This window comes from Sodiomyces alkalinus (assembly GCF_003711515.1).
Source record: "Sodiomyces alkalinus F11 unplaced genomic scaffold SODALscaffold_4, whole genome shotgun sequence".
Lineage (NCBI taxonomy): Eukaryota > Fungi > Ascomycota > Sordariomycetes > Glomerellales > Plectosphaerellaceae > Sodiomyces > Sodiomyces alkalinus.
This window is the reverse complement of record NW_021167082.1, coordinates 416,699-441,008: the sequence shown is the minus strand read 5'-3', so window position 1 is coordinate 441,008 and position 24,310 is coordinate 416,699. Positions and strand designations below refer to the sequence as shown.

Here is a 24,310-nt window from a genome sequence, read left to right as displayed (position 1 = left end):
CGCAATCATCTCCGTCGACGACATTTCAACCCAACTTCTCGAGGTCAATCGGCACCGCGACCGCCTCAATCCGCCAAGATGTCGACCATCACACGAACGCTGAGCAATCTGCGAAAGATTGGCCTCAAGGTGCGCGAGTTACCTTCGTCCCCTACGCCTTAGCACTGCTGGCATCCATTCCCCGTCCGCCCACGCCATCAGCCCGGACCGCCGAAATTCCGAATCAATTGCTAACCTATCCGCTTCGCGCACTTTGCGGACAACGCGGAAACAGAACTACATTATCCAGATGGTGTACATTGGCGACACCAAGGCTGGCCGGCTGGTAGGCGAAGATCGTGCCGGAAACAAGTACTTTGAGAACAACGAAGAGCTGCCCCGTACGTTGCGTCCTGCCTCTGATACCCCGTTCTTTTCGCCTCTTATGCGCGTTGCATTGCCGTCGGACGATTACGGATAGTAAAAGTGGATTGTGAAGAGAAGGAAGATGGGAGACCCCGGGGGGTGGGGGGGTACGAGAGATCATGGAGAGCCACAGAGCGAGGGACAGAAACACGGACGAAGATATATTTCGCCACATGTCGGCATCCGCATTGTTTGCCGTTGTCGGCACAACAACGGACAGGAAAATTGGCTAACTCGTCGGCCCCTGCCCACCCAACATCGCAGTCCGGACCCGCTGGGTAGAATACAAGAAACACGACTACGACGCCGCCCAGATCGAGCCGGGCTGGCACGCCTGGATGTCCTACGGCGTCGACAAGTCCCCCACCGAGGACCCCCTCCTCCGAACAGGCGGCAACAAATGGGATCTCCCGAAGGCGACGCCCAATTTCACCGCCACCAGCGGCAACTACATAACTTATAATACGTGAGTTCCACAGCTTTCAGTCTGGGCTAGAGGCGGAGGCGGAGGTGGACGAGAGGAAGAGAAGAGACTGTCAGTCGACTAATCATCTCCGCAGCACCAAGCCGAAGTTGACGTCTTGGGAGCCCAAGGCCGTGGAGAGGCAGTGAGCCGAGATGGATCTCGGTGGGGAGGTCAGGTCATGAGAGACGGGTTGGTTGGCGTGGCATGAAAGTGTATATAACTGTTTCACTTGCCTTTCAAAATATCCCGTTGCCTTCGCATGGATAGGATCCGGACAGTCGTGTTCGTCCAAGGGCACCCGGTATCTCGATGGAGACAAACTCTCCTCGCTCCTCGGCCGCCGAGATAACTGTCGCGGGACGTCCCATAGGCGCATTCTTCGGTCGCAAGACAGAGAGACGGGTATCGTCAAGTTTGTTACGTTTCGGGGGCCCGGGGGGGGGGTCGATAGGGTAGTATCGGGCCCCTTCCGTCGCATCGTGAAAAGCGGAATCTTGAAAACGCCAACGCTAACAACGTCCAGAAGCTAGAGTTCTTTTGAAAACACAATGCACGGCAGACAATGACTACCGCTACCTAGGTAGTATCACCACTATAGCCCCTCCTCGTGACCTTCCATGGGTGCAACCAGAGCTGAGTGGATCCTATCCCATCCCATCCCATCCCATCCAGGACACGGGGGAAGAAGAGCCGAAGCAAGGAAACGGCAGAACCGGGTCAATTTCGACCGTCATTATTGGATGATTGCTTCTCCCCGCAAACTCTTGTTCATTTGTTTCTCGTGGAATGGGACGGCAACCATCGAAGACATCATTCTCCCGAGAACGGGTCGGTAAGCGCTCGTATGAGAGGCTTGGCTTAATGAACTGCCTCGGAGGAAGTGTCAAAAGGAGAAGAACATGGGGTAATTATATTAAACCCTTGCTGACTGACGGTGTCTAGGACATACAAATTCATTCCATCCCCCCGCTTGAATTTCATCACATGCAGCCAACAGCCACTCTCATCCATGGCCGCACGTCTTCCGTGACACATCTCGGCACGGTAGAACAGAGAGGCGGAACGCTTTTCAGAAATGCGGTTCTCTTTCGTGTCGGCTGCGCTCCTGGCGCTCAGCTCGGTGGCCAACGCCCTCACCTACAAAGGCGTGGACTGGTCGTCCGTCCTGGTGGAGGAACGGGCGGGGATCCGCTACAGGAGCAACGGCCACGAGCAGCCGCTGGAGAACATCCTCGCCGCGAACGGCGTCAACTCGGTGCGGCAGCGGGTATGGGTGAACCCCTGGAACGGGGAGTACAACCTCGACTACAACCTCCAGCTGGCGCGGCGCGCCCGGACCCGCGGCCTCGGCATCTACCTGACCCTGCACTTCAGCGACACGTGGGCGGACCCGGGCCAGCAGCGCATCCCCTCCGGGTGGCCGACGGACATCGACAACCTCTCGTGGCGGCTGTACAACTACACCCTGGAGATCTCCAACGCCTTCCAGGCGGCCGGCGTGCAGCCGCAGATCATCTCGATCGGGAACGAGATCCGCTCGGGCCTGCTCTTCCCCACGGGCCGCACGTCGCAGTTCCACAACATCGCGCGCCTGCTGGATTCCGCGTCCTGGGGCATCCGCGACTCGCGCCTGGACCCGCAACCCAAGATCATGGTCCACCTCGACAACGGCTGGGACTGGGGCGCGCAGGAGTGGTGGTACGACAACGTCCTCGCCGCGGGGCCCCTCCAGCTGTCCGAGATCGACATGATGGGCGTCTCGTACTACCCCTTCTACGGCGACGGCGCCACGCTGTCGTCCCTGCAGAGCACGCTGCGCAACATGGCGAACCGCTGGGGCAAGGAGATGGTCGTCGCCGAGATCAACTGGCCTCATTCGTGCCCTTCGCCCGCGTACCCTTTCCCCGGCGACCTCAGGGGCATTCCCTTCTCGGCACAGGGCCAGGCGGACTTTATCCGCCGCGTGGCGAACGTGGTGGAGAGCACCCCGCGCGGTGTAGGGCTGTATTACTGGGAGCCGGCTTGGATGAACAACCAGGCTCTGGGGTCGTCGTGCCAGTCCAACACTCTGTTTTCTTGGCCGGGAGACGCGCTCTCTAGTCTTTCTGTTTTCCATCAGATTTAGGCAGGTGGTCATAGAGATGTCTTGCTCAAAGCCTGACAGCTGACAGTGGCTAGATACTTTATGGAAGCTATCTCCATCCAAGATACCTTGTGTGAAATCCTAGCTACCTATTGAATACGATATGGCCGAGATGTGGTCGTTCCAAGCTTGGCCGGGTACCAGTTGAGGCAAGGGGCGTTGTTGGTCGACAGAACAACGCGCCGTAGCATGGCCATGTTTAATCCAAATTCTTCAGTGCCTCTTCCAAAGTCTGGCCCGTCAGCCGCTCGTACACTTCCAGGTAACGTCCCTTCGTCTTCTCCACGACTTCCGGAGGCATCGCCACGCCCTCCTTTCCTTTCTATTTAGCTATTAGCAATCTTCCAGGAAGCCGAGCGGATGGGTTGTGGCGTCCTGGAGCTCCCGGGCATTGGCCATAGAAAATGAACATGGATGAACTTACCAAGCCATTCGACGTCAACCAGTTCCTGAGCACCTGTTTGTCGACTAAAGGGTATGTTAGCATTGCGTGCCCCATCTTCGGAGGGCCCTGGGTGCTCCATAGCTCAGATAAATCTTTGCTAAAATTGGGGGGGGGGGGGGGGGGTTCGCGGTTAGCACGTACAGGAGTCCTGTTCCCGTCCGACTGCAAGACATGTTAGTAAACTCTACACTGACCGGTCCGACTCGGGGTCCCGCGGGACAATTCCGTACCTTGGTAGTCGGCCTTGCTCCAGAAACGCGACGAATCAGGCCTGCATGGCTTCATGTCAGCATCCGGCCATAGGGGTGGAATACGGGGTCTTGTCGGGGGAGGGGTTTTCCCCTTCCCCCATGGTCTCAAGACCAGGCATGGAGCATCAAGGGTGGGACATACGTGAGAACCTCATCGACGAGGTAGATTTCGTCCGTTTCTTCATCCAAGCCAAACTCAAACTTGGTATCGGCAATGATGATGCCGCGTTCTTCTGCGTAGGCGGCACCTGCTTTGTAGCATGCGAGAGCTAGCTCTTCGATCCGCGAGGCATATTGATCGCCCACGATCTCCCGGGCCTGCTCCGGGGAGATGTTGATGTCCTTGTCGCCGAGCTCGGCCTTGGTAGAGGGCGTGTATATGGGCTGGGGGAGCTGCTCGCAGCGCGATAGGCCCGCGGTTTGTGCGAGGCCGTGGATGGTCTGGTCCTTCTCGTATCTGGGAAACAGGTTAGAAGAGCTCATGCATCCCATCTCGAGGAGAGGAAACGACTCACTCTGCCCAGGCGCTTCCTGTGACGTAGCCACGCACTATAATTGTGACATGTCAGCTTGGTTTCCAAGACGGATGCCTTTTTTTTTTTTCTTTTTTTTCTTTGCTTTCATGATGAGAGAATTTCCTTACCAATTGCCTCGATGGGGAAGATCTTGAGACGACTACCAGGTTGTAGAGTCAGCATTCCAGAAGCTTGAACGAATGCTCGTCATCCCTGGGTTCCCACCACGGAATCTTGAAAGACCAAGGGAGTTGTACCGAACTATCATGGACCTTCCGCGAAGCATATCCCGCTCCTCAGGAGCGACTACTTCAGGTGCCGGAGGAGGAGTAAGGCTCAGAAAATGGTGCTTCAAGCCTGGTACTCGGGAGGAAAGCACTTGGAACCATTTCGCCGATAGAAGCGTCAGGATGTGGCCCTTGGAAGAGATTCCATTCTGTGTAATTCTTCCTGTCAGTACATGTACGAACATTGTCCCAGAGAATAGGCGGCCGAGTTCTGAAAGGGATAGTGTGGAATCAATGCTGGTAGCATCGTAGGTGTAGTCCAGGGGCTGACCTCACCTTGAGAATAACGTCGTATGCGCTGATACGGTCTAAGGGTCCCATCATATCAGGAGCTGGGGAAAACAACACGGGGCAGGGGCCTCACGAGGAAATCATACCGGAGGTGACAAAGAGAAGTGTCTGTCCGTCGGGCAAGATGAAGAGGTCCCTAGACCACAGGGAGAAGAAGAAAAAAAATGCGTATTAGCCCCCAATTCAAAGTCGCATAGCGAGTCCTTGAGTAGTCGCTCATGAGGGTAGCTGAGCCCGCGGTGGGGAGGAAGGGGCCATGTTCCCCGGGGGGATTTCATCCATACCTGACTTTGCCTTGAGACAGGCGAGTAAGGGAGGTTAGAGGGATAGTAGTGAGGGCCTCGGAAGACATTGTGAAGTCGTTTCTTTTGACGGTTGACGGCCCAACTGTTGGAGAGGATGTGCGAGATCGAGTCTGATCGAGTGAGTCAGGACGCAGGACTCGGGACTCGGGACTCGGGACTCACGACTCGGGACTCAGGGGCTCAGGGGCAATATGTGCATGCGGCTTGCCTCCAGCCAAAGTCTGTCACTCTGCTGCAAGATGGTCAAATCGGCCCTCAGGCTTTCGATATCCGTGAAGGGGTCAGAGAGAGGCAAGAAGGTGGAGAGGAAAGAGGTCGAGTGAGGTCGTGGGCTTGGGGTGAACCAACTTACCAAGTCCTTTTGCGCTATAATAATGAGGCTTAAGTAAGGCTTTGACTTATTGTAAGTGAGGGCTAAAAATCATGACGTGGGGCAGTCGAGGCGCAACACTGAATATTAACTATTATGGGTGTGTGATACAGGGAACTTTGCTAACAGTCAAAGTACCCTGCCAATTGAGTTCTTCCCCCACGCAAGGTATTCTAGCATTCCAGTACGGAGTACACCGGACTTGGTGAATCCGGCCCGGAAGAAAACGGGCACCCGAACCTGAGCTTATTCAGCTGCCAACGCTTGGACCACGGGCAGTTCAGGGGCTCATCCGCACCCGGCACGCCGCACGCCGCACGCCGCCACCACTTTCTTGCATCTCACGAAATGGACAAGTCTCCAATGTGGGATAGGATAAAAACATTATCAGTGTCCGACAAAGTCTTTGGACTTGACTACTCCCAAGTCCAAGCTCCCAGCCACGCCTCCAAACCTCCAAGTCGGCTTTGCGTCGACAGGATACCTGCTCAGTTCACAGCCTCACAGCCTCACAGCCTCACATCTCCTGGGTCCCCTACCCTGCCCATAGTTCACCGCGCGCTTCAAACCAATCTTCAATGGCAGTTTGTTCCAGATGATATATTCCTTCTGCCGTTCAATCCAGTTCTGGCTCTCGCCATGAAGCTCCAGATCGAACTCGAACAGCACGCGGGCCATGATGAGGCGCATTTCAGCGTATGCGAGACTACACGCCGTAAAAAAAGCAACGTCAGCACATCTGTCCATTGTCCAACACTCACCTCCAGTGATTATACCTCCGGAAAAGAAAAGAAAAAAAGGAAAAAAAGAGACAATAGACGCAAAGAGACTCACTTCTTGCCGATACAGTTGCGCGGCCCTACGTTGAAGGGCTGCAGGGCGTCGAACCGGTTCCCTTTGGCCATGGCTTCCGCCTCGCCGTCCATGAACCGGTCCGGGTTGAAGACCCAGGGGTCGGCCCAATTCTGCGCATCATGGTTGGCAGCCCACTGTGCCACTTCGACCAACGTCTAACGGATTGGCAACGGTTAGCCCATTCCATTACCGATCAGGTGAGGGATGTTCAACTGCAGAGAATTCTCGTAAGAGAAAACATACCCCCTCTGGTACAAAATGTCCGGCGATCATCTGCCCCGCCTTGGGTACCTTCCGCACCAGCCCCGACAGGACCGGCGGGTAACACCGAAACGTCTCGCTGAGCACCGCGAGCATGTACTTCAACTGGCTAACCGACGTAAAGTTGATCTCGTCCGCGGAAGAAAACCTCTCCCGCACCTCACGCGTCGCTCGTTCCAGGACGGCCGGGTGGGTGGTGAGCAGGTAGGTCGCACCGGCGAGCAGCGTGGCCGTGGTCTCGGACCCCGCCAGGACGAGGACCATCGAGTTGCTCATGAGATGGCCGTACTCGAGGTCGAGCGCATCCCGCTTCTTCAGCATCTCCCCGAACAGGTCCGCCCTCCGCTCCTCGTTCCGGTCCACCGCCGCCAGCCGCTCGTCCAGCTTCTCGCACGTGTACCGCCGTATCCGCCTCGACTGCGCGCTGAACACCGCCATGCGGAACAGCATCTCCGCCAGCGACTCGTGGCCCAGGTAGACCAGGGCGCGCAGCCGCGTCTCCTCGCGGATGAAGCTGGAGATGGCACGCACCCAGTCGTGCGTCTTGCCCATCTCCAGACACCCGAACGGCTCGCCGAAGACGAGGTCGCCGATGACGTCGAAGGTCGACCAGTTGTAGTGCTCCTTCATATCCAGCACCGCCTTCCCTCCGTCGTGCGGCGCGCCTTCGGTTTCGGTTTCGGCTTCGGCTTCGGCGCACGCCGCCCGCATGCGCGAGATCAACTTGTCGACATACCCCGTGATAAGCCCCTCCTGCGCCCGTATCGCCTTTTCGCTAAACGAAGGCGCGAGAGCGTGCCGTAGCGCCCGGTGCTGCGTTAGTTCCTCCGAGACGATGTTCCGCGGGAACGACTTGTCGACGCGGTAGAACTCGTCTGCTTTGGGCAGTTCGGGTATGCTGCGCGCTGACGCCAGGCTCGACGCCGGGGCCTTCGGCAGCGACGACGCCTTTTTGCGGGTTCCGTACACGTCGCGGAAGGCCTGCGGGTCTGTGAAGCTGAGGTGGTTCGGCGCGATGCGCACCACCGGCCCGTATTGGTCGTGCAGCGACTGGATGCGGAACGAGCGCTTTCCGTCTACCTGGGCGAGGGCGATGGGGAGTCGGGAGGCGCGGTAGAGGGGCGGACCTGGAAAGGAGCGGAGCGGGTGGTAGAAGAGGTTGTAGATGATTCGTAAGAGCCTGTAGAGGATGTACTAAATATTCTCAGTACTTCGTTTGGATGGGATCGAGCCTTGACGAAGTTGGGAATCGCATTCGGACTCGACATACCAGACCAACGGCAGCCGCCAGGAGCGAGATAGTCTTTTCTCTCGCCATGATGGGATATAAGCTCAACTTTGTGCGACGTAACGGCTATGAAGAGGAGATTCAGGCCCCTCTCACCACTCGAGACGACGGTAACCACGGTATATATATACGCCTATTCCCCCCTCACCGTGTTTCCCCCCTTCCCATATATCTACCTGGAGCATCGCATCGTCCATACCATAGGTAGGTGTGCGTTGTCCTACCGTTTGGGAAACGCTTACTCCCGTAGGTTCCAACGGTTCCAACGGTCCCACGCGCCGCTGGTGGCGAGACGCTAGAGCGTTCCAACCTTTGCGAAAGTAAAGCTTGTGATTCCCAGAGTCCGGGTCGTTGCACACTAGACTAGGGTCATACAAAATCATCAGACTTTCGGACCGAGCGGAGATCGGGTCGGTTTCAAGCCTAGTCTGCTGAAGGTCGGATGTATGTCTGTCCGCTGTTCCAGTGATTAGACCGAGCCCGTTTCACTCAAAAGCATTCATTTCTAAGAATTAAGGACCCATCTGCAAAGAGTCGAGGGGGAAACTTGAGGACTTCAATTTCCCACAGACCGTTCGCTCTCTTATTCCCCCACAAGAGTCGGTGTTGCAAGTTGTGGTCTCGTTTCCAGTCTCGTGACAGAGGAACACTCGTCTAGTTTTGATGAGGAAACGTGAAGTCTGACTGCTGGAGCAGTCCCATCATTTGCTGGTTGCTGTAAAACCAATCCTCCAGCTGTGCTCCGTTACCCATCCACATCATGGGGTTGACGGCCCGCTGCTGGCCTTCACCGAGCGCCCCCACATTTCCCGGTACTCCCTGGCCGAACGGGCTATTGCCAAAGTCGGGTGTTTGTTGTGACTGTTCCTCGTGTGGGTTCTGCTGCTGTTGATGCTGCTGCGCGTCGCCGAGGCCAGTCGAAGGAAAGCCCAAAGCAGCCAGGTACCCTTCCATCTCGGCGCTCGCCTGCAACTGCCCCGCCGGCGGTGTCGCGATGCGGAACTCGACGTAGCGCAGGGCCACGCTGTAGAGAACTTGGAACAGGCGGTGCATCTTGGCTGCTGCCTCCGAGAGGGCCGGTGCTGACTGTATGGACGTGACAAATTGGTGCAGGCGCGCCAGGTCGGCCTGGTCCAGCGTCTCAATGACCTGGCAGAAGATGACGATAAACGGGATAAAGGGGGAGAAGAGTAGCGTCCTAGGCGAAGTTAGCCGGGTGGGTCAGGTCGGTCGGTCGGTCGGTCGGCTATAATCGACAAAGGCAGTGTAACAGTGTACGGCGTTGGGCAAGGAGGGACGAGCCACAATGGAATCACGGCATACCAGTGGACATAAGTCGGGAAGAAGATCGAATTGGACTTCTCCAGGACTTCCATGCAGTCCTGGTGCCTAGCCAGCGTCGCGCGCGCAGCTTTGATGCACTCGTCGCTGAAGGTGGTGGGCGATGAAGCTGGGCGAGGGGCCGCTCGATATACGAGGGTGAGAAGCGACAGATAGAGGACGTCGTCGGAAACGAGGAAGAACTCCACCATGGTGTCTCCTACAATTTGCTTCGCCTTCTTGACCCATTCGGCCTGTGTTGGGGGGTTGAGGTTACAAAACGTCAACTTCGACCTCTCAAAACCACGTCTCAATCTAGGATTATTGCTCGATCGCCCCCAAGAAGGAAGAGGAAAACTTACAGACATGGTAGACACTTTGGCAGAGATGTCTTCCAGTTGAGAGACCAGTCTCCTCACTCGGGCTTCCCGGACGTGGTCGGGCTGGGTGAGAGAATCAGGGCTGTAGAGCTGCTGATATATATCGCCCTGGCACCCGGCAGCCTTGACCCAGAGGCTGCAATACGCCATGAAGGGACTGTCGTCGGGACTGGTCGGCGTTGGTAGCGGGGTGGTCACGTCCCAGTCTTGTATAGTCGACGCACGTCCGAGGCGGAGAGACAGGCTCTTTTCGAGAAAGTATGTGGACCAGAAGAGCATCAGTTTGAGCTTCCTTTCCACAGGTGTGTCGTTCTTGAAAGAGCTCGCTCGATGATAGCCAAGAGTTTGGCAGAGCTCCGATGATTTGGAGATTAAGGCCCACGCAAGGGACGGTTTTGATATTTCGATGGTGTAGAATGTCTTTTTGCCAGCAATTCTCGTCAGTTTTTTTAGTTTTCTTCCAGATTCCCTTGTCGTGAGATGCAAATGGCAAGGGAAAGGGTTTAATAATAAGAGGAAGAAAAAAGAAAAGGAAGAAAAAAGAAAAAGAAGAAAAAAAGGGGAAAGGGGGGAAAAAGGAAACCAAATAAAAAAAACTTGTCTGCCCAACGTCATGTCACATACCCCGAAAAGAAGAGCGATAATGGAGTCCGAGGTCGTCGGGAGATGGAGCGGCAAGTTGGCCAGGGCGGTTTCGAGGTTCTCGCGGCACATTCGGGCGAAGCGAAGGTATTCCTCCTTCTCGGACCCCGCGGCATGCATGTTGGCGTAGTCCTGGAACATGCAATGGAGACCCGCGTTAGCCGAGATGAAGTCGGCCTCGCTGTAATCGTCGGCGAAGTAGACGCCCAGGCAGACCTCGGAGAAGTGCTGCATGGGGATCAACTCGAACATCCAAGTGGTCGACACTAAGCTGTGAGCTGCAATGCAATACATGGGTCGCAGCGACAGGTCAGCTCAAGAGGGTATCCAGATGTGCATAAGAGACAGAGGGCACACACGACGCCCTCAGTGGGCGAGGCATGCTCGGTTGGCAACTAACACTTGGCAAGGCGTATCATTGCGACGGCTTTTGTGATGGGAGGCATTTCGGAGCCGTGCTTGGAGGAAGGACGGGGCAAGCGTCTTGCATTCGGATACGTCATTTCGCTCGAGGCTGTCGGCTGTTTCAGGGCGTTGACGATGTGATGTAGGGAGTCGAGGGTTTCGCGCATCTCCAGACTGGCGTCCTGCAACGACTCGGTGTTGACCACCTTTTGGAGGAACTCGTTGGCGAAGACCGAGTGGGCAGTGAGAGACGAGTCCCCTTCGATGACGGAACCCCCGGGGATATGGGGGAGGGCATGGTTAGGTGGGGTTGGACATGGACATGTCGAGGTTGATATGGTAGCGGTAGGGTTGGCTTTGACGCCGGCGTGGGAGCTGTCATTGAAGTTTTGCGTGGGAGGTTGTGGTTGCGTATTAGAGGCGGGTAAGTTGGTTTTCAGATCTTCTAGCAGACGGATGACGCCCTCGAGCCGGCGGTCGATGAGGTCAATCTTCCTCTCACTACGGGGTAAGGGCAACGTTGTGTGAGTGGTATGGTATGTCGTGACCGGAAGGGGAGAGGAAGCATTGCGGGCCAGGGAGACAGACTTTGGCCCGGGCTGGGATGGCTATGTGGCTTCGACTTACTATTGTGGAGTGATGAGCACACGGGTGCGCTTCTCCCTGGGCCTGCTGTCTGCGTGGGTGCACTCAATCTTCGCTTGCAGGCAGTGAGAGCAAGGAGATTCTCGATTACAGCGGACCTAAAGCCATGTCAGTTCCCTTGTTCTCTTCGTCGCCTAGGGGCCTCGAGAATGGTGAGACACTGAGTGCAATGTATCAGGAAGCCCAAAATGACTCTCAAGGTCCGAGATGGGTGATGAGAAGGTCGCGAGGGATTAACAAGAACAGACCTTGCGGGAACGACATGCATCGCACTAGTATAAGAGCGGCAATATACGATGTGTGTCAGCATTGAGACATGCGAAAGCGCCGAGACAGGAGGCCTGGGCTGGATGGTGGAAGCGCAGTAATATAAAGTAGGTACATGACCGTACGTCGAAGGGGAATATCAAGAAGACTAACAGCTCTGCGGGTGGGAAAAGAAGGCTCGGGTGCTTCGTCAGGGCCACTGGCCCCCTGGCCATCGGTCTGGCTCTCTTCCATGAGAAGCTGCAAGATGAGATCACCCGAAGGGGACGGGGAACGCAGATGGGGGAAATATCAGAATGTAGGACTGCTGACAAGACGGTGCAACGAAACAGGTGAATCGGGGCCCGAGGAACGCGTTCAGTGCAATGGAGGCTTCGTGCCCCTAAAATGAGGTGAGTTAAGCGGTTAGCCCCCAGAAAGACATCTATTGGGTGAAGTTGACTGAAATGGATGGAAGCACAAACGAGCTTGGTCAAGCATGAGACGGGAGCGATGGGCATGAGACAGTTCCCCAGAATCCGGGTGACGGATGACTAATCATGCATTTCGGACCTGTGTGGGGGTCAGAAGAACAAGCTTGAACTTGGAGAAACTGTCGAATAGACCAGTCTTTTCGGTTACGTAATGGGCCGGATTGCCAAGAGTATAATCCGGGTGGACGCTTGCAGAATCTGCACTATATAAAATACGGTGGTAGCGTTTCCCTGACGGTCTGAGATAGTTATAATTGTATATAATTGCCTTAATTAATGTTGACCTATTTTGTGATGATTTTGACTACGCTTTATCTGATAATTAAGAGTCTTACTTACTAAGTAAAGATATACCTATTTTACCTACCTTTTTACCTTTACTACTACTACCAATTTAAGAAGCTATCTAGCTACGCCGATATCGCGTGTTAATCTATAAATAACTATTAAGATATTATATCTTAGCCCTATTATATATAAAACCTATAAGGATTAGGAGCTCTAGCAATGCCTATACGAATCGGTTACCACCTATAATAACATGTAGAGGTTTCTCCGCCTAGTCGATCCGACTTAATCCCCGGAGGAGCCTATAATACCGAGTTACGACTCTTTCCCTTCTATAACGCCTAGGCGTACCCCCACGTAATATCTCGACCTTATAGACGCCGGCTAGAAGGCGTACGACGTCGAAATCGCGCGCTAAAAGATCCTATAAGCGTAATACGATAGCTACCTAAAGGGGATTAACGCTATACTAACCTAGCAGGTTAATACTATCGACTAAAGCCGTAGATAACTGCTACGAGGAGGCATACCGCGCGAGGTGTATAAAGCCGTTAAATGCGATACGGATTAGTACTTAGCTACCCGCTAAACCGACACCCACGAAGAGTGTATTAAGTATACTCGTTATCCTACGAATAGCCTTAAGAAGCTCGGGAAGTAGTTAGATAAGTGGCAGCTACTGCTATAAAGCTATAAAGATACCAGTTCGAAGCCCGCCACGTATATATAGGTTATAGACTTCTTTAGAGGTATACGTCCCTATACCGGCCGCGATTAGACTAAGGCCGAGGGACGCCTTATAGATAACCAAGTAGTTATACCCGAAGATCTTTATACCCTTGGTCAGAAATCTATCAATACCAGACTTAAAGACTAAGGAAAACGCGGAAGCCACCGCACTACAGTATTCCCTGCACTATACACCGGAAGCGAAGAGGGTAAAGATACCTTAAAGGCCACGGCTAAGCCCCGTAAGAAGGGCGGCCGTGGGAAGAATAAAGCTAAGAATCCTACTACCGCGGTATCTATAACTATACCTTTAGCTGCTTTAGCTAACCGTTCCTCTTCTAAACGCCGCTAATCTACTCTATAGAGAGGTTAGATCTACCGCGTATACGCTATACCTAGCTATAATATTAACGCCTACTTCTATCTATTCCCGGATACGGTATATAACGATTAGATACCCTTTAAGAGTACTAAAATAACCGTCTAACGGATCCTTAAATATAACCCCTCGCTATGCGCGGAAGTGGAAGAACTGCGTGCCGTAAAGAAGGTAAAGAAGGATACAAGCCGGGACTTAGTATAGCTTAAAGAGGCGTGACTCGACTATAGTAGCGTCCGTAGTATCCGTAGCAGCGTCTTTTACGCCGTTAGCTTTATAGCAAGAAGCGCTACTATTAGTTACTCTCTTCGAACCTCTGCTATCCTCGATTCCGGCGCTACTATTTATATATTTAACGATTTTTCCCGTTTTTTTTAATTTTATACCCGCTATATAGGGGGACTACGTAGTAGCCGGTAGTTTATCCCTGCCTATTAAAGGTTACGGTAACGTGACCGTGAGATTAAACGGACTAATAGGAGGCCTCGATTTTAGGCTATTAAATATCGTATACTACGAGGATTTTGCCTATAATTTAATCTCTAACTAACGCCTACGTCTTCGAGGATACTAGTAGGATTAGAAGCCACTAAATACCTATATTCGGTGTTCTGATAGATCTATACTATACTAGCTAAGTTATTACTTCGATTAAACCGTTATTAAATACATGCCCTCTAACTAATCTGCGGCTGCTTTTCTAGGCTCTTCTTCTTCTGCTACCCGAAAAGCCGTCTATAAATCGACGATACGGTATCTAAGCATAGCAGAGGGTATCTTATAGTATCTATGTCTAAGACACGTAGGCCCTAAACCACTTCGGCACCTAGAAGAGTAGACGCAGGGGGTTAAAATAAGGGACTAATAACTATCGACTATAAGGCCTACGAGCTTATAAAGATAAAACGGTATATTAGTAGGCGTCCTCGCACTACACCTGCCTATGCAGGGGAGCGATAGGCGATTAATTTCACGGATTTTAAACGAACGTCCGACAGGGACTCGAGGTTTATATTTTTTACTGACTATTATAGTGGTTTTACAGCCACCTACGTTATAAAGAGTAAGCTGGCAGTGGATATCCTCGTAATAATTAAGGAATTCCTCGCCTGGGTAAACCGCTAATTAGACTATAAGGTGCGCGTTTTCGAATCTAATAACGAGCTAACTTAATCCCACGATATCACCTAATTCCTGCATGGCGAGGGTATCCTTTTAGAGGTATCTACTACTAACACTTAAGTATAGAATAGGGGTGCCGAACGCGCTACTACTATAGTTATTTCGAAGGGTCGTACGATAAATATCCACGTAAAACTACCACTATTTATATAGCCTAAGGCTATTCCCACGGCTATATACGTTTATAACCGCACGCCACGAAGGCAGTATAATAAGGACTAGAAAACGCTATATAAGGTCCTCTTTAAAAGGAAGCCGATTTTATTATACCTTTAAGCTTATAGCTATAAGGCGTACGCGATAATAAAGGACGTCTAGAAGGCTGCTAATAAGCTATTAAATCGTATCGCTCCTCGCGCCTATATCAGCTACCTCGTCGGCTACGATTCTACTAATATTTTCCGTATCTAGGTGCCTAGCCTACGCCGCTATAACCGCATTATTCGAACGCGCGATATAGATTTTAACGAACACGCCTTCTTTAACGGCGATATCGCTACCTTTAAGGACGACCTCCGTTAATTAACCGAGGAGTAATTAGAAGACCTAATTAGTTAGATCGAGTAGGAGAGGGCTAGAGATTCACGGCCGTTTATAGACGTATAAGCTAAGGACCCCCCCCTTTATATAACTACTTATTTTGAATTATTAGATCCGGGGATAAACGCCCCCGGATCCCCTTCCTCGACGGCTTTACCGTTAAGGTTATAGTCCGTAATACCCGGCCGTAAAGGGGTAAAGGAGGCTATTTCGAGTTAATTAGGATAAGATTTAGATCACGAATAGTGTGATTTAGCCAGTATAGCGCCTAATTACCGTCTATATCCGCCCGATCTATTACTTCCTACTCTATTAGTAACCCCGCTATCGGGTATAGCGCTAATAGTAGCCATTATATTAGGAAACCGTAATACCCCTACGGCCGTAGAGTTCTAGGATAACGGAATACGGTACTACGATACCCCTATAGTTACGGCTATAGGGCTTTTATTAAATAAAGGAGCGTAACTAATTCGGTAAGGAGATAGCTAGAAAAGAGACTATTAGGTTATAGTATTTAACGCTAGCCGTTACGTATCTAATATATACACGTTAAATAGGACTCCGCTAACTAAGTTACGGTTAAAAAGATCTACGCTTATAGCGTTATAGCGACGCTTAATAATACCCTATAAATCCACGGCCTTAGCGGTAACTACCGGAAGTATATCCCGGGAGGCTATCTTAGGAAATATAACCCCGGCGGTTATTTTGGCGGGTGCTCCGGTAGTTACCCCGACGGCCGTGAAGATCCACTGTAAAGACCTCCCTCCTCCTCCGAAGAACCCTCACGATATACCCTTATACCCTTACGGCCACTTATTCCGATAGGTATAAGAAGATTACCTACAGAGCTATAAAGAGATAAGGTCGTGGATACGGGTACCAGCGTCCGTAGTAGATAGATATTAGATTCTTAATTCGATATAGGTAATAATATATAAGTTCGATAAGTATAGGTTTCTATATAAATATAAGGTAGGGCTTATAGTATAAGGAGATTAGTAGTATTAATTCTCGCTTGAGGAGATATATATAGTAATACTAGCCGGATGGTTATTCCGCGCGTTAATAGCTATTGTTGCCCGATTTAACCTTACGCTATTATAATTTAATATTATAAACGCGTTTATACACGCGCCCCTCCCCCACGATATCTTTATATACCCGCCGCTAGGCTTTTTAGCCCCTAGGAGTCGTTTACACCTGAAAAAGGCGTTATATAGACTTAAGGAGTCTTTACTACTTTAGTAAAAGCACTTTTTAGCTATCCTTTTAGCGGACGACTTCTAGATAGTGCCGTAAGAACCGTGTTATTTTCTACGCCGCGGTTTAATCCTATTCTTCTACGTTAACGATATCGTTATTACTTATAAGAAATAATATAAGGCGTAGATAAAGCAGGCCGTTAATAACCTATAATGCTATTATAATCTATAACGCTATTATAACCTATAAGGTAGCGATCCTCTATAACAGTTCCTTAGTATTAAGGTTATTCGCGACCGCGCCGCCCGTAAAATCTAGCTATTATAACGCGACTGCGTTATTAAATTAGAACGTCTTTTAAAGCTAAATAGTAAGTATAGTAGTAACTATCGCCTAACGCACCTAATTAAGATCGTAGAACTACTACCCTATTTAGGGACCTCGACGGACGTTAAAAGCTATTAACGGAAGACAGGATCTATACTATACGTAGTAGTAATATCGTGCTATGATATCGCGTTTATAGTATCTAGGCTATACCGGTTTAACGTTAATCCAGGGCCTATTTATTATAAGGCCGCCGATTATCTAATCCTTTATCTAATTAATAGCTAATCGTTTACGTTAAAACTAGGGGGTAGCGATACTATCGAAATCTATACTAACGCCTTATTTACCGATAATACCCTTAATCGAAAGAGTAGTTAAGCGTATATAATACGCTTATTTAGCGGTATAATAGCGTAGCGCGCTAATAAGTAGGATATAGTCATAATGTCTATAATGGAAGTAGAGCTATTAGCGTTAGTATAAGGTATAAAAGAGGGTATCTTTATATAACGCCTATTATTTAGTATAGGAGTAGAATTTAATAATCCGGAATTAAGAATCTTATACGATAATAACTAAATAATTCGATTAGTTAATTAAGAGATTAGTATATTAATAACGCGCCTCCGCCACGTCGATATCCACGGCTACTAGTTATATTAAGTAAAGGAATAAGGGTAAATACTCGTAATATATGTTATAAGCGCAGAAATAGTAGTAGACGGATTAACGAAGGCGTTATACGGCGAGAAATTTAAGATATTTAGGTCTTAGGTAGGCGTGATAAATATACGGGAACGGTTATAGCAGAAATAGCTAGAGGAAGTCCGGATAGAATATTTAGAGGACCTAGAGGATGAATTTAAGGGCGGATACAGCGAATAGATTATATAGCTGGATTATCTACTGGTTACGAATAGCTTTAATCGCCTAACTAACATTTTAGGGCGATTAGGGGGTGTATCGAATAGACTATAGTCTTTTTGGTTATGTAATAGGCCGGATTACTAAGAGTATAATCCGGGTGGACGCTTACAGAATCTACACTATATAAAATACGGTGGCAGCGTTTCCCTAACAGTCTAAGACAGTTACAATTATATATAATTGCCTTAATTAATTTTGACCTATTTTGTGACGATTTTGACTACGCTTTATCTGACAGAAACAACGCTTTCCATATCCGTACACCGCGGGACTCTTGGTCTTACGGTCAGCACCTTCTTGCGTCAGCACTCTAGCCATCTGCCGGATGATGGAGAATGACACATGCCATAGGGCCCATGATAAAAGAGGAAATGGATGTTCTGTTCGGATTGAATCCGACGTCGAATCTACCGTTGCACCGTCGAATCCGACGAGTGGCTCCATAGTTGGAAGGACGTCATCCTGGTACGTATCGTTGGTGCGACGCGCAACCCATAATGGTCAGCCCGCCTACCTTTCCGTCGGACTGTGTTTGTCTGTTGGTCTGATTGGGACGCGGTAACGGGCCGGAGTACAAAGGAAGAGAAATAAAAGGATACATGAACGTTGTAGTGTCCGGCTTTCGCGGTTTGCGGGATCCGAAAAGAAGAGGGTTCGGTGGCCGAGAGTTCCGTCCCCCGAAGCATATTGCGGACTTCTTGCTGTCTGCACAGATACGGTACTGAAGTCCGCTCTTGTTCATCCGTATCGTATCCGTATCCGTTCTCCAAGCGGCAATTCGCAATTCACTAAGGTAGGTATTTCATACCTCCTGTAAGATGTTTGACGATGTAAACTTTTAGACTTCACCGGACGCGGTGTAACGGTTGACTGTACATGAACAGGGGATGTACGTTGTACAGACTTTGAAGTATCGAGTACAGCAATCCAAGTACTCCGGCACTGACTGAGAAGGAATTATAGGTACCTTAGCCTTGAAGTGGCAAGGTGTTTCTTTCGGCTTTATGTACCTACCTTATGGGTAAGGTACCTACCTTAGTTTGATGCCTTAGTTTGGTATGCACTTCCAACAGGCATCATACCTTACATCAGAATAGTTACTCCGTCTTCGTACCTACCTTATGTACGAATACCTGCAAAGGAGAAGTGATGTGCCTGGGTACTTCTATCCCCACGCTAATTACACTACATCGCAAGTCCGACATGCACGCAATCTCGGTGGCCGCGGGTCAGGCACATGCATAGGTACATGCATTGGTCAACGCGTGGTCTTGGAAGTGGAAAGTTGTAATCGGGATAAGAAAGCTGAAAAAGTCTCCCCGACGGAGAAAAAGATTACAAAACATCATCACTTGCATTCTATCACTTAATTACTTCGCCGTCTCCCTTTTCCCTTTGTTCGTTTATTCTCACACTCATTCTTCCTTAATATTTTCTCCTTTAGTAAGAAAGGGATACATTGCAGTACTGGCATGGGACTCGGATCTTGCGTCTACTAGACTGGCAAGTCTTCGCTTTCGAACCATCACCATACCTTGTTCACTTCCCTTCCATCCGGCGGAACATTCCTCGATTCGGAACTTTCTCTTGACGCCTTGCTCCGTTTGTCTTCCACATAGACTACTTAATTATCCATTCTACTGCGTCGGCTCTCCCCCAGCCCCCAGCCATAGCCAGCTTCGGTATGGCTGCCGAACCCAACAACGAGAAGCCCGCGGCCCCGGCCGACGAGAACCACGATGTGAACGACAAGGAAGAAAAGGCCCGTTCCAGCAAGGACGAGTCTCTCGTTTCCGCTTCCGCTTCCGCCTCCGCTTCCCCTCCCACCCCGAACATGCCCGAAGAAATGAACGCCTTCAGTGCTTACAAGGTACGAACGCCATCTTAACCCCCATGTCACCTGGATCTCTGGGTTCATGGTCATGCTCATCATATTATTGTTATTCACCATCACCAGTCACTCATCACAGTGCTAACCTGCTTCCTACTCAGAGAATTTTCACCTTTGCTGGACCCCTCGAGTATGCGTTGCAGGCCGTCGGCATCTTCGCCGCCATTTGCTCAGGGGCTGGTATTGCTCTCCAGAACCTCATCTTCGGCCAGTTCATCACCCTCATCACCGACTTTGCCATGGGCCTAGATAGCCCTGATGATTTCCGCAATGGCGCCGCTACCCTCGCGTGAGTTTGCACAATGCATATGTATCCTACTGCATGGCCCCGCCCCGGAACTACTGACACCCCATGGATTCGCTGCATAGTCTTTACTTTGTCTACCTCGGCATTGCTCGCTTCGTCCTTTCTTATACGTACAACACCCTCCTGACCTACGCCGCTTACCGTATCGTTCGGAACATCCGCCATGCCTACCTGCGTGCCGCCCTGAGTCAAGAGGTTGCATTCTTCGACTTCGGCGTCGGCGGTTCCATTGCCACCCAGGCCACATCCAACGGCCGCCTCATCCAGGGCGGCATCACCGAAAAGCTCGGCCTCACCTTCCAGGGCCTCTCCGCCTTCGTCACCGCCTTCACCATCGCCTTCGTCGTCCAGTGGAAGCTCACCCTCATCTGCCTCTGCATCGCCCCCGCCACCATCATCGTCATGGGTGTCATCGGCAGCATCTCGGCCATCTACGAGACCAAGATCCTCGAGATCTTCGCCGAGGCCAACTCCTTCGCCGAGGGCGTCCTCGCCAGTGCGCGTGCCGTCCACGCCTTCGAGATGCGCGCCAGGCTTGTGGCCAAGTTCGACAAGTACCTGGCCGACGCCCATAAGGTCGGCAGCAAGAACTCCCTCCTTTACGGCATTCTCTTCTCTGCAGAGTACACCATCATCTATCTCGGTTTTGCCCTCGCCTTCTGGCAGGGCATCAACATGATGGCTAGGGGAGAGATTACTTCTGCAGGAGACATTTTCACGTGAGCAAAAACACTTTACTCCCACCCCCGTCGTTTCGTGTTCACTGGCGGTACACTATGAGAAGACTCACCCGACGACGACTTTCATTTTAGGGTCCTGCTTTCCGTCGTCATTGCCTCCATCAGCTTGACCATGTTAGCTCCGTTCTTGCTCGACTTCACCCGCGCCGCCTCGTCCGCAGCCAAGCTGTTTTGCCTAATCGACCGCGAGTCCTCCATCAACCCCCTCGACAGGTCCGGGGAGAGGCCCTCCGAGACGACCGGGCACTTGGAAATTGAGAACGTCACCTTTGCCTACCCTACGAGACCTGGAATCAACGTTTTGGACGACTTCACCCTCAACGTCCCTGCAGGCAAAGTGACCGCTCTGGTTGTGAGTAATGAGGCGTTCCCGAGTGAGAATCTGCCGGCGGTATACGAGTAGCAGTGTTGCTGATCGTCGTTTTCTCCTACTCCCCTTCGCTTTAGGGACAATCTGGCTCGGGTAAAAGCACCATCGTGGGTCTGATCGAGCGATGGTACAACACCAAGTCGGGTACCATCAAGCTGGACGGACGCCCTATCGAGCAACTCAACCTCAACTGGCTCCGAACCAACGTCCGCCTCGTCCAACAGGTAAGCCGATCGCTTGTGGGGAGACGGTACGTAAATTATAAAGGCACAGACTTGACGGTCGTTCTCTTTAGGAACCTGTTCTCTTCGACGGATCCGTCTTCGATAACATTCGGTATGGCTTGACCGGCACTCCCTTGGAGAACGCTTCTCGTGAGGAGCAAATGGAGCGAGTCCAGGAGGCCGCCAAGATGGCCTTTGCTCACGATTTCATCTCCGAACTGCCCCAGGGCTACGATACCCAGATTGGCGAGCGTGGCGGTCTCCTCTCCGGTGGTCAGAAGCAACGAGTGGCCATTGCCCGCAGCGTGGTATCGCAGCCCAAGGTCCTCCTCCTAGACGAGGCCACCAGCGCCCTTGACCCCCATGCCGAGAGCATCGTCCAGCAGGCACTCGACAAGGCATCCGAGGGCCGCACCACCATCGTCATCGCCCACAAGTTGGCCACCATCCGCAAGGCCGACAACGTCGTCGTCATGAGCAAGGGTCGCATCGTCGAGCAGGGAACCCACGAATCCCTCATCGCCCAGGACGGCACCTACGCCCGGCTGGTCAGGATTCAGAACCTCGCCGTCTCGCAACGAGACTCTTCCACCGACGAGGAAGACGACGCGCAGACCGGCGGCGACAAAGAAGCGGACGCGGACCACGACCTCACCAAGCCCCTGACACGCTACGCCACTTCGGTCCAGGGTCGTCTGGAATCACAGAAGGACCGCGATAACTACGACCTCCACAAGCAGCTGGGAATCTTACCCGTCGTCTTTCGCCTGTTCAAGGAGACCTCGGACCTGGGATGGGCTTACTTTTTCGTCTTTGGTGGCGTCGCGCTCGGAGGTGGGAAGAACAAAAATCTCCATGTTGTCGACTCTCGTGCATTGCTAACGTGGGTCTGTCTACCCTTTAGCTGCCGCATTCCCCGGTCAGGCCATCCTACTGGGCAGCTTTATGGAGGTCTTTGCCATGACGGGATCCGAGATGATTCGGGAAGGCGAGTTCTATGCCACCATGTTTATCGTCCTGGCCGCTGGATGTTTCATTGCCTACTTCTCACTCGGCTATGCCAGTAACATTGTCGCACAGGTAGGTTTTTTTTTCTTTTCTTTTTTTCTTCCTTTTTTCTTCTTCTTTCTGTTCTTCTTCTTTCTTTTCTTCTTCTTCGCCCCCCCCCCCCTTTATCTCGTGCTCAAACACTCCCAAGATCGTATATGCTGACTCTTCCCCCTCGCAACAGCAATTGAATCACACAATGAGGAGACGGAGCCTGAACGACATGCTCCGTCAGGACCTCCGGTTCTTCGACCGCCCAGAGAACAACACCGGTGCCATGGCGAGCCGGGTCGACTCGAACCCGCAGGCCATCCTGGAGCTGATGGGGTACAACATTGCTCTCATCTGCATGGGTCTTCTGAACCTCAGTGCCTGCAGCATCCTAGCCATCGCGTATAGCTGGCGCCTCGGTCTCGTCGTCGTTTGCGCCGGCCTGCCGCCGCTCGTCGGCACCGGCTACCTCAAAGTCCGCGCCGATGCCAAGCTGGACCGGGAAGTCTCGGATCGCCATAGCACCAGCGCGTCGATTGCTTCCGAGGCCGTGAACGCCATTCGCACCGTCTCGTCCCTGGCTATCGAGGAGAGCGTCCTCACGAGGTACACGGCCGAGCTGGAACATGCCGTCTCCGGTGCTAAGCGTCCTTTGGTCGTGATGATGATCTGGTTCGCCTTCACCCAGGCTATTGAATACTGGTTTATGGCCCTGGGCTTCTGGTGTGTTTTTCCCTACCCTCAACTTGAATCTCTCGTATTCCCCAACGTCTATGATTCTGTTTACTGACTTGTCCTTCCCCGCTCAGGTATGGTTGCCGCCTCTTGTCGTACGGCGACGTCACAATGTATGCCTTCATGATCGCCTTCCTCGGCGTCTTCCTTGCTGGTCAGGCGTGCGCCCAGCTATTCCAGTTCTCGACCAGTACGTTTGCTCCACCAGCATTCTCATTCTTGACCCCCATTGCATGGGTATCTTCAGGGCTGACATGTGCTACGCGTAGGCATCACCAAGGGAATCAACGCCGCCAACTACATCTTCTGGCTGCACCAGCTGGAGCCGACCGTCCGAGAGACGGCTGAGAATCGGGAGAATGGTCCCAAGTCTGGTGGTCCCATAGCTCTTGAAGACGTCCACTTCTCGTACCCTCTGCGTCCTGATGCGACTGTCCTCCGTGGTGTTGACCTACATGTGAGTTCAAGGAAAATACTAATGGGGCTGGCTGGCTCCCTTCGGTCACTTGTAACGTAACTAACCAGTGATTTTTGCCCGTCGCCATCAGATCAAGAAGGGCCAGTTCGTCGCCCTAGTCGGCGCTTCCGGCTGCGGCAAATCCACAATGGTCGCCATGCTCGAACGGTTCTACGACCCAACAACCGGGACCATCCGCATCGACGGCTCCGCCCTTACCGACCTCAACCCCCGCCTCTACCGCAGCATCGTCTCCCTCGTGCAGCAGGAACCCACGCTCTTCCAAGGCACGATCCGCGAAAACGTCGCCCTGGGTCTCGCCGACGACGCTACCGCTGACAACAAGGCCGGCGAGCCCTCTCCCGCCTCTTTGTCGCTTGACATTCCCGACTCGACCATCGAAGCGGCCCTCCGCGCCGCCAACGCATGGGACTTCGTCTCCTCCCTCCCCGAGGGGATGTCCACGCCGGCAGGCTCGAACGGGACGCAGCTCTCGGGCGGCCAGCGGCAACGGATCGCCATCGCGCGGGCGCTGGTCCGCAACCCGCGGGTGCTGCTGCTGGACGAGGCGACGAGCGCGCTGGACACGGAGAGCGAGAAGATCGTGCAGGGCGCGCTGGCGGAGGCGGCGAAGGAGGGCGAGCGCATCACGATTGCGGTGGCGCATCGGCTCAGCACGATCAAGGACGCGGATGTCATTTGCGTGTTTTACGGCGGGCGCATCGTGGAGATGGGGACGCATGCCGAACTCACGGCGCAGGGGGGGATGTATCGCAAGATGTGCGAGGCGCAAGCCCTTGATTAGCTGTGAGGGTTCTCCCTATCGTTCTCTTTTTCTCTTTTTCTCTTTTTCTCTTTTTCTTTTTTCTTTTTTCTTTTTTCTTTTTTCTTTTTTCTTTTTTCTTTTTTCTTTTTTCTTTTTTCTTTTTTCTTTTTTCTTTTTTCTTTTT

The 24,310-nt window shown here is 52.1% G+C and overlaps 6 protein-coding genes across 6 annotated transcripts; 3 read left to right on the top strand and 3 right to left on the bottom strand.

The window, feature by feature from the left end:
* Positions 1-6: 6 nt before the first annotated feature.
* Positions 7-1,335, top strand: SODALDRAFT_332437 (NADH:ubiquinone oxidoreductase 13.4kD subunit). Its single transcript, XM_028611708.1, has 4 exons — positions 7-129; positions 275-380; positions 670-871; positions 966-1,335. Exons 1-4 carry the CDS (start codon positions 79-81, stop codon positions 1,015-1,017), a joined length of 411 nt encoding a protein of 136 aa, XP_028466804.1. The 5' UTR covers positions 7-78; the 3' UTR covers positions 1,018-1,335.
* A 611-nt stretch (positions 1,336-1,946) lies between these two features.
* SODALDRAFT_276112 (arabinogalactan endo-1,4-beta-galactosidase) lies at positions 1,947-2,996 on the top strand (the record flags this gene model as incomplete). Its single annotated transcript, XM_028608001.1, has 1 exon — positions 1,947-2,996. The coding sequence occupies one exon, from the start codon at positions 1,947-1,949 to the stop codon at positions 2,994-2,996; it is 1,050 nt and encodes a 349-aa protein (XP_028466803.1).
* Positions 2,992-5,218, bottom strand: SODALDRAFT_332435 (SAICAR synthetase). Its single transcript, XM_028611707.1, has 11 exons — positions 5,088-5,218; positions 4,890-4,939; positions 4,789-4,820; positions 4,483-4,661; positions 4,354-4,385; positions 4,226-4,259; positions 3,853-4,167; positions 3,690-3,730; positions 3,601-3,621; positions 3,439-3,482; positions 2,992-3,336 (listed from the first exon to the last, which is right to left on the bottom strand). The coding sequence occupies exons 1-11, from the start codon at positions 5,153-5,155 to the stop codon at positions 3,214-3,216; spliced, it is 939 nt and encodes a 312-aa protein (XP_028466802.1). The 5' UTR covers positions 5,156-5,218; the 3' UTR covers positions 2,992-3,213.
* A 761-nt stretch (positions 5,219-5,979) lies between these two features.
* SODALDRAFT_323479 (isotrichodermin C-15 hydroxylase) lies at positions 5,980-7,912 on the bottom strand (the record flags this gene model as incomplete). Its single annotated transcript, XM_028609806.1, has 5 exons — positions 5,980-6,184; positions 6,240-6,254; positions 6,313-6,488; positions 6,577-7,788; positions 7,865-7,912. The coding sequence occupies 5 exons, from the start codon at positions 7,910-7,912 to the stop codon at positions 5,980-5,982; spliced, it is 1,656 nt and encodes a 551-aa protein (XP_028466801.1).
* A 401-nt stretch (positions 7,913-8,313) lies between these two features.
* Positions 8,314-11,991, bottom strand: SODALDRAFT_150186 (fungal-specific transcription factor domain-containing protein). Its single transcript, XM_028606850.1, has 8 exons — positions 11,695-11,991; positions 11,523-11,546; positions 11,257-11,372; positions 10,625-11,130; positions 10,207-10,502; positions 9,565-10,002; positions 9,206-9,456; positions 8,314-9,080 (listed from the first exon to the last, which is right to left on the bottom strand). The coding sequence occupies exons 1-8, from the start codon at positions 11,773-11,775 to the stop codon at positions 8,537-8,539; spliced, it is 2,256 nt and encodes a 751-aa protein (XP_028466800.1). The 5' UTR covers positions 11,776-11,991; the 3' UTR covers positions 8,314-8,536.
* A 7,500-nt stretch (positions 11,992-19,491) lies between these two features.
* SODALDRAFT_310178 (P-loop containing nucleoside triphosphate hydrolase protein) lies at positions 19,492-24,165 on the top strand (the record flags this gene model as incomplete). Its single annotated transcript, XM_028609130.1, has 10 exons — positions 19,492-19,778; positions 19,859-20,515; positions 20,609-20,888; positions 20,984-21,130; positions 21,202-21,964; positions 22,035-22,210; positions 22,362-22,891; positions 22,978-23,093; positions 23,173-23,360; positions 23,452-24,165. 10 exons carry the CDS (start codon positions 19,492-19,494, stop codon positions 24,163-24,165), a joined length of 3,858 nt encoding a protein of 1,285 aa, XP_028466799.1.
* Positions 24,166-24,310: the final 145 nt, after the last annotated feature.

Bases quoted from the DNA above. Each gene is read 5' to 3' on its own strand.
- SODALDRAFT_332437 (XM_028611708.1), top strand. From the start codon at position 79: ATGTCGACCATCACACGAACGCTGAGCAATCTGCGAAAGATTGGCCTC. The intron at 381-669 runs GTACGTTGCGTC...CCAACATCGCAG, and splicing joins GAACAACGAAGAGCTGCCCC to TCCGGACCCGCTGGGTAGAA. The intron at 872-965 runs GTGAGTTCCACA...TCATCTCCGCAG, and splicing joins AACTACATAACTTATAATAC to CACCAAGCCGAAGTTGACGT.
- SODALDRAFT_332435 (XM_028611707.1), bottom strand. From the start codon at position 5,155: ATGTCTTCCGAGGCCCTCACTACTATCCCTCTAACCTCCCTTACTCGC. The intron at 3,731-3,852 runs GTATGTCCCACC...GAAGCCATGCAG, and splicing joins CTCGTCGATGAGGTTCTCAC to GCCTGATTCGTCGCGTTTCT. The intron at 3,337-3,438 runs GTAAGTTCATCC...ATAGCTAAATAG, and splicing joins GGTTGACGTCGAATGGCTTG to AAAGGAAAGGAGGGCGTGGC.
- SODALDRAFT_150186 (XM_028606850.1), bottom strand. From the start codon at position 11,775: ATGGAAGAGAGCCAGACCGATGGCCAGGGGGCCAGTGGCCCTGACGAA. The intron at 11,373-11,522 runs GTCTGTTCTTGT...ACATGGCTTTAG, and splicing joins ATGCATGTCGTTCCCGCAAG to GTCCGCTGTAATCGAGAATC. The intron at 10,003-10,206 runs GTATGTGACATG...GCTGGCAAAAAG, and splicing joins TTATCGCTCTTCTTTTCGGG to ACATTCTACACCATCGAAAT.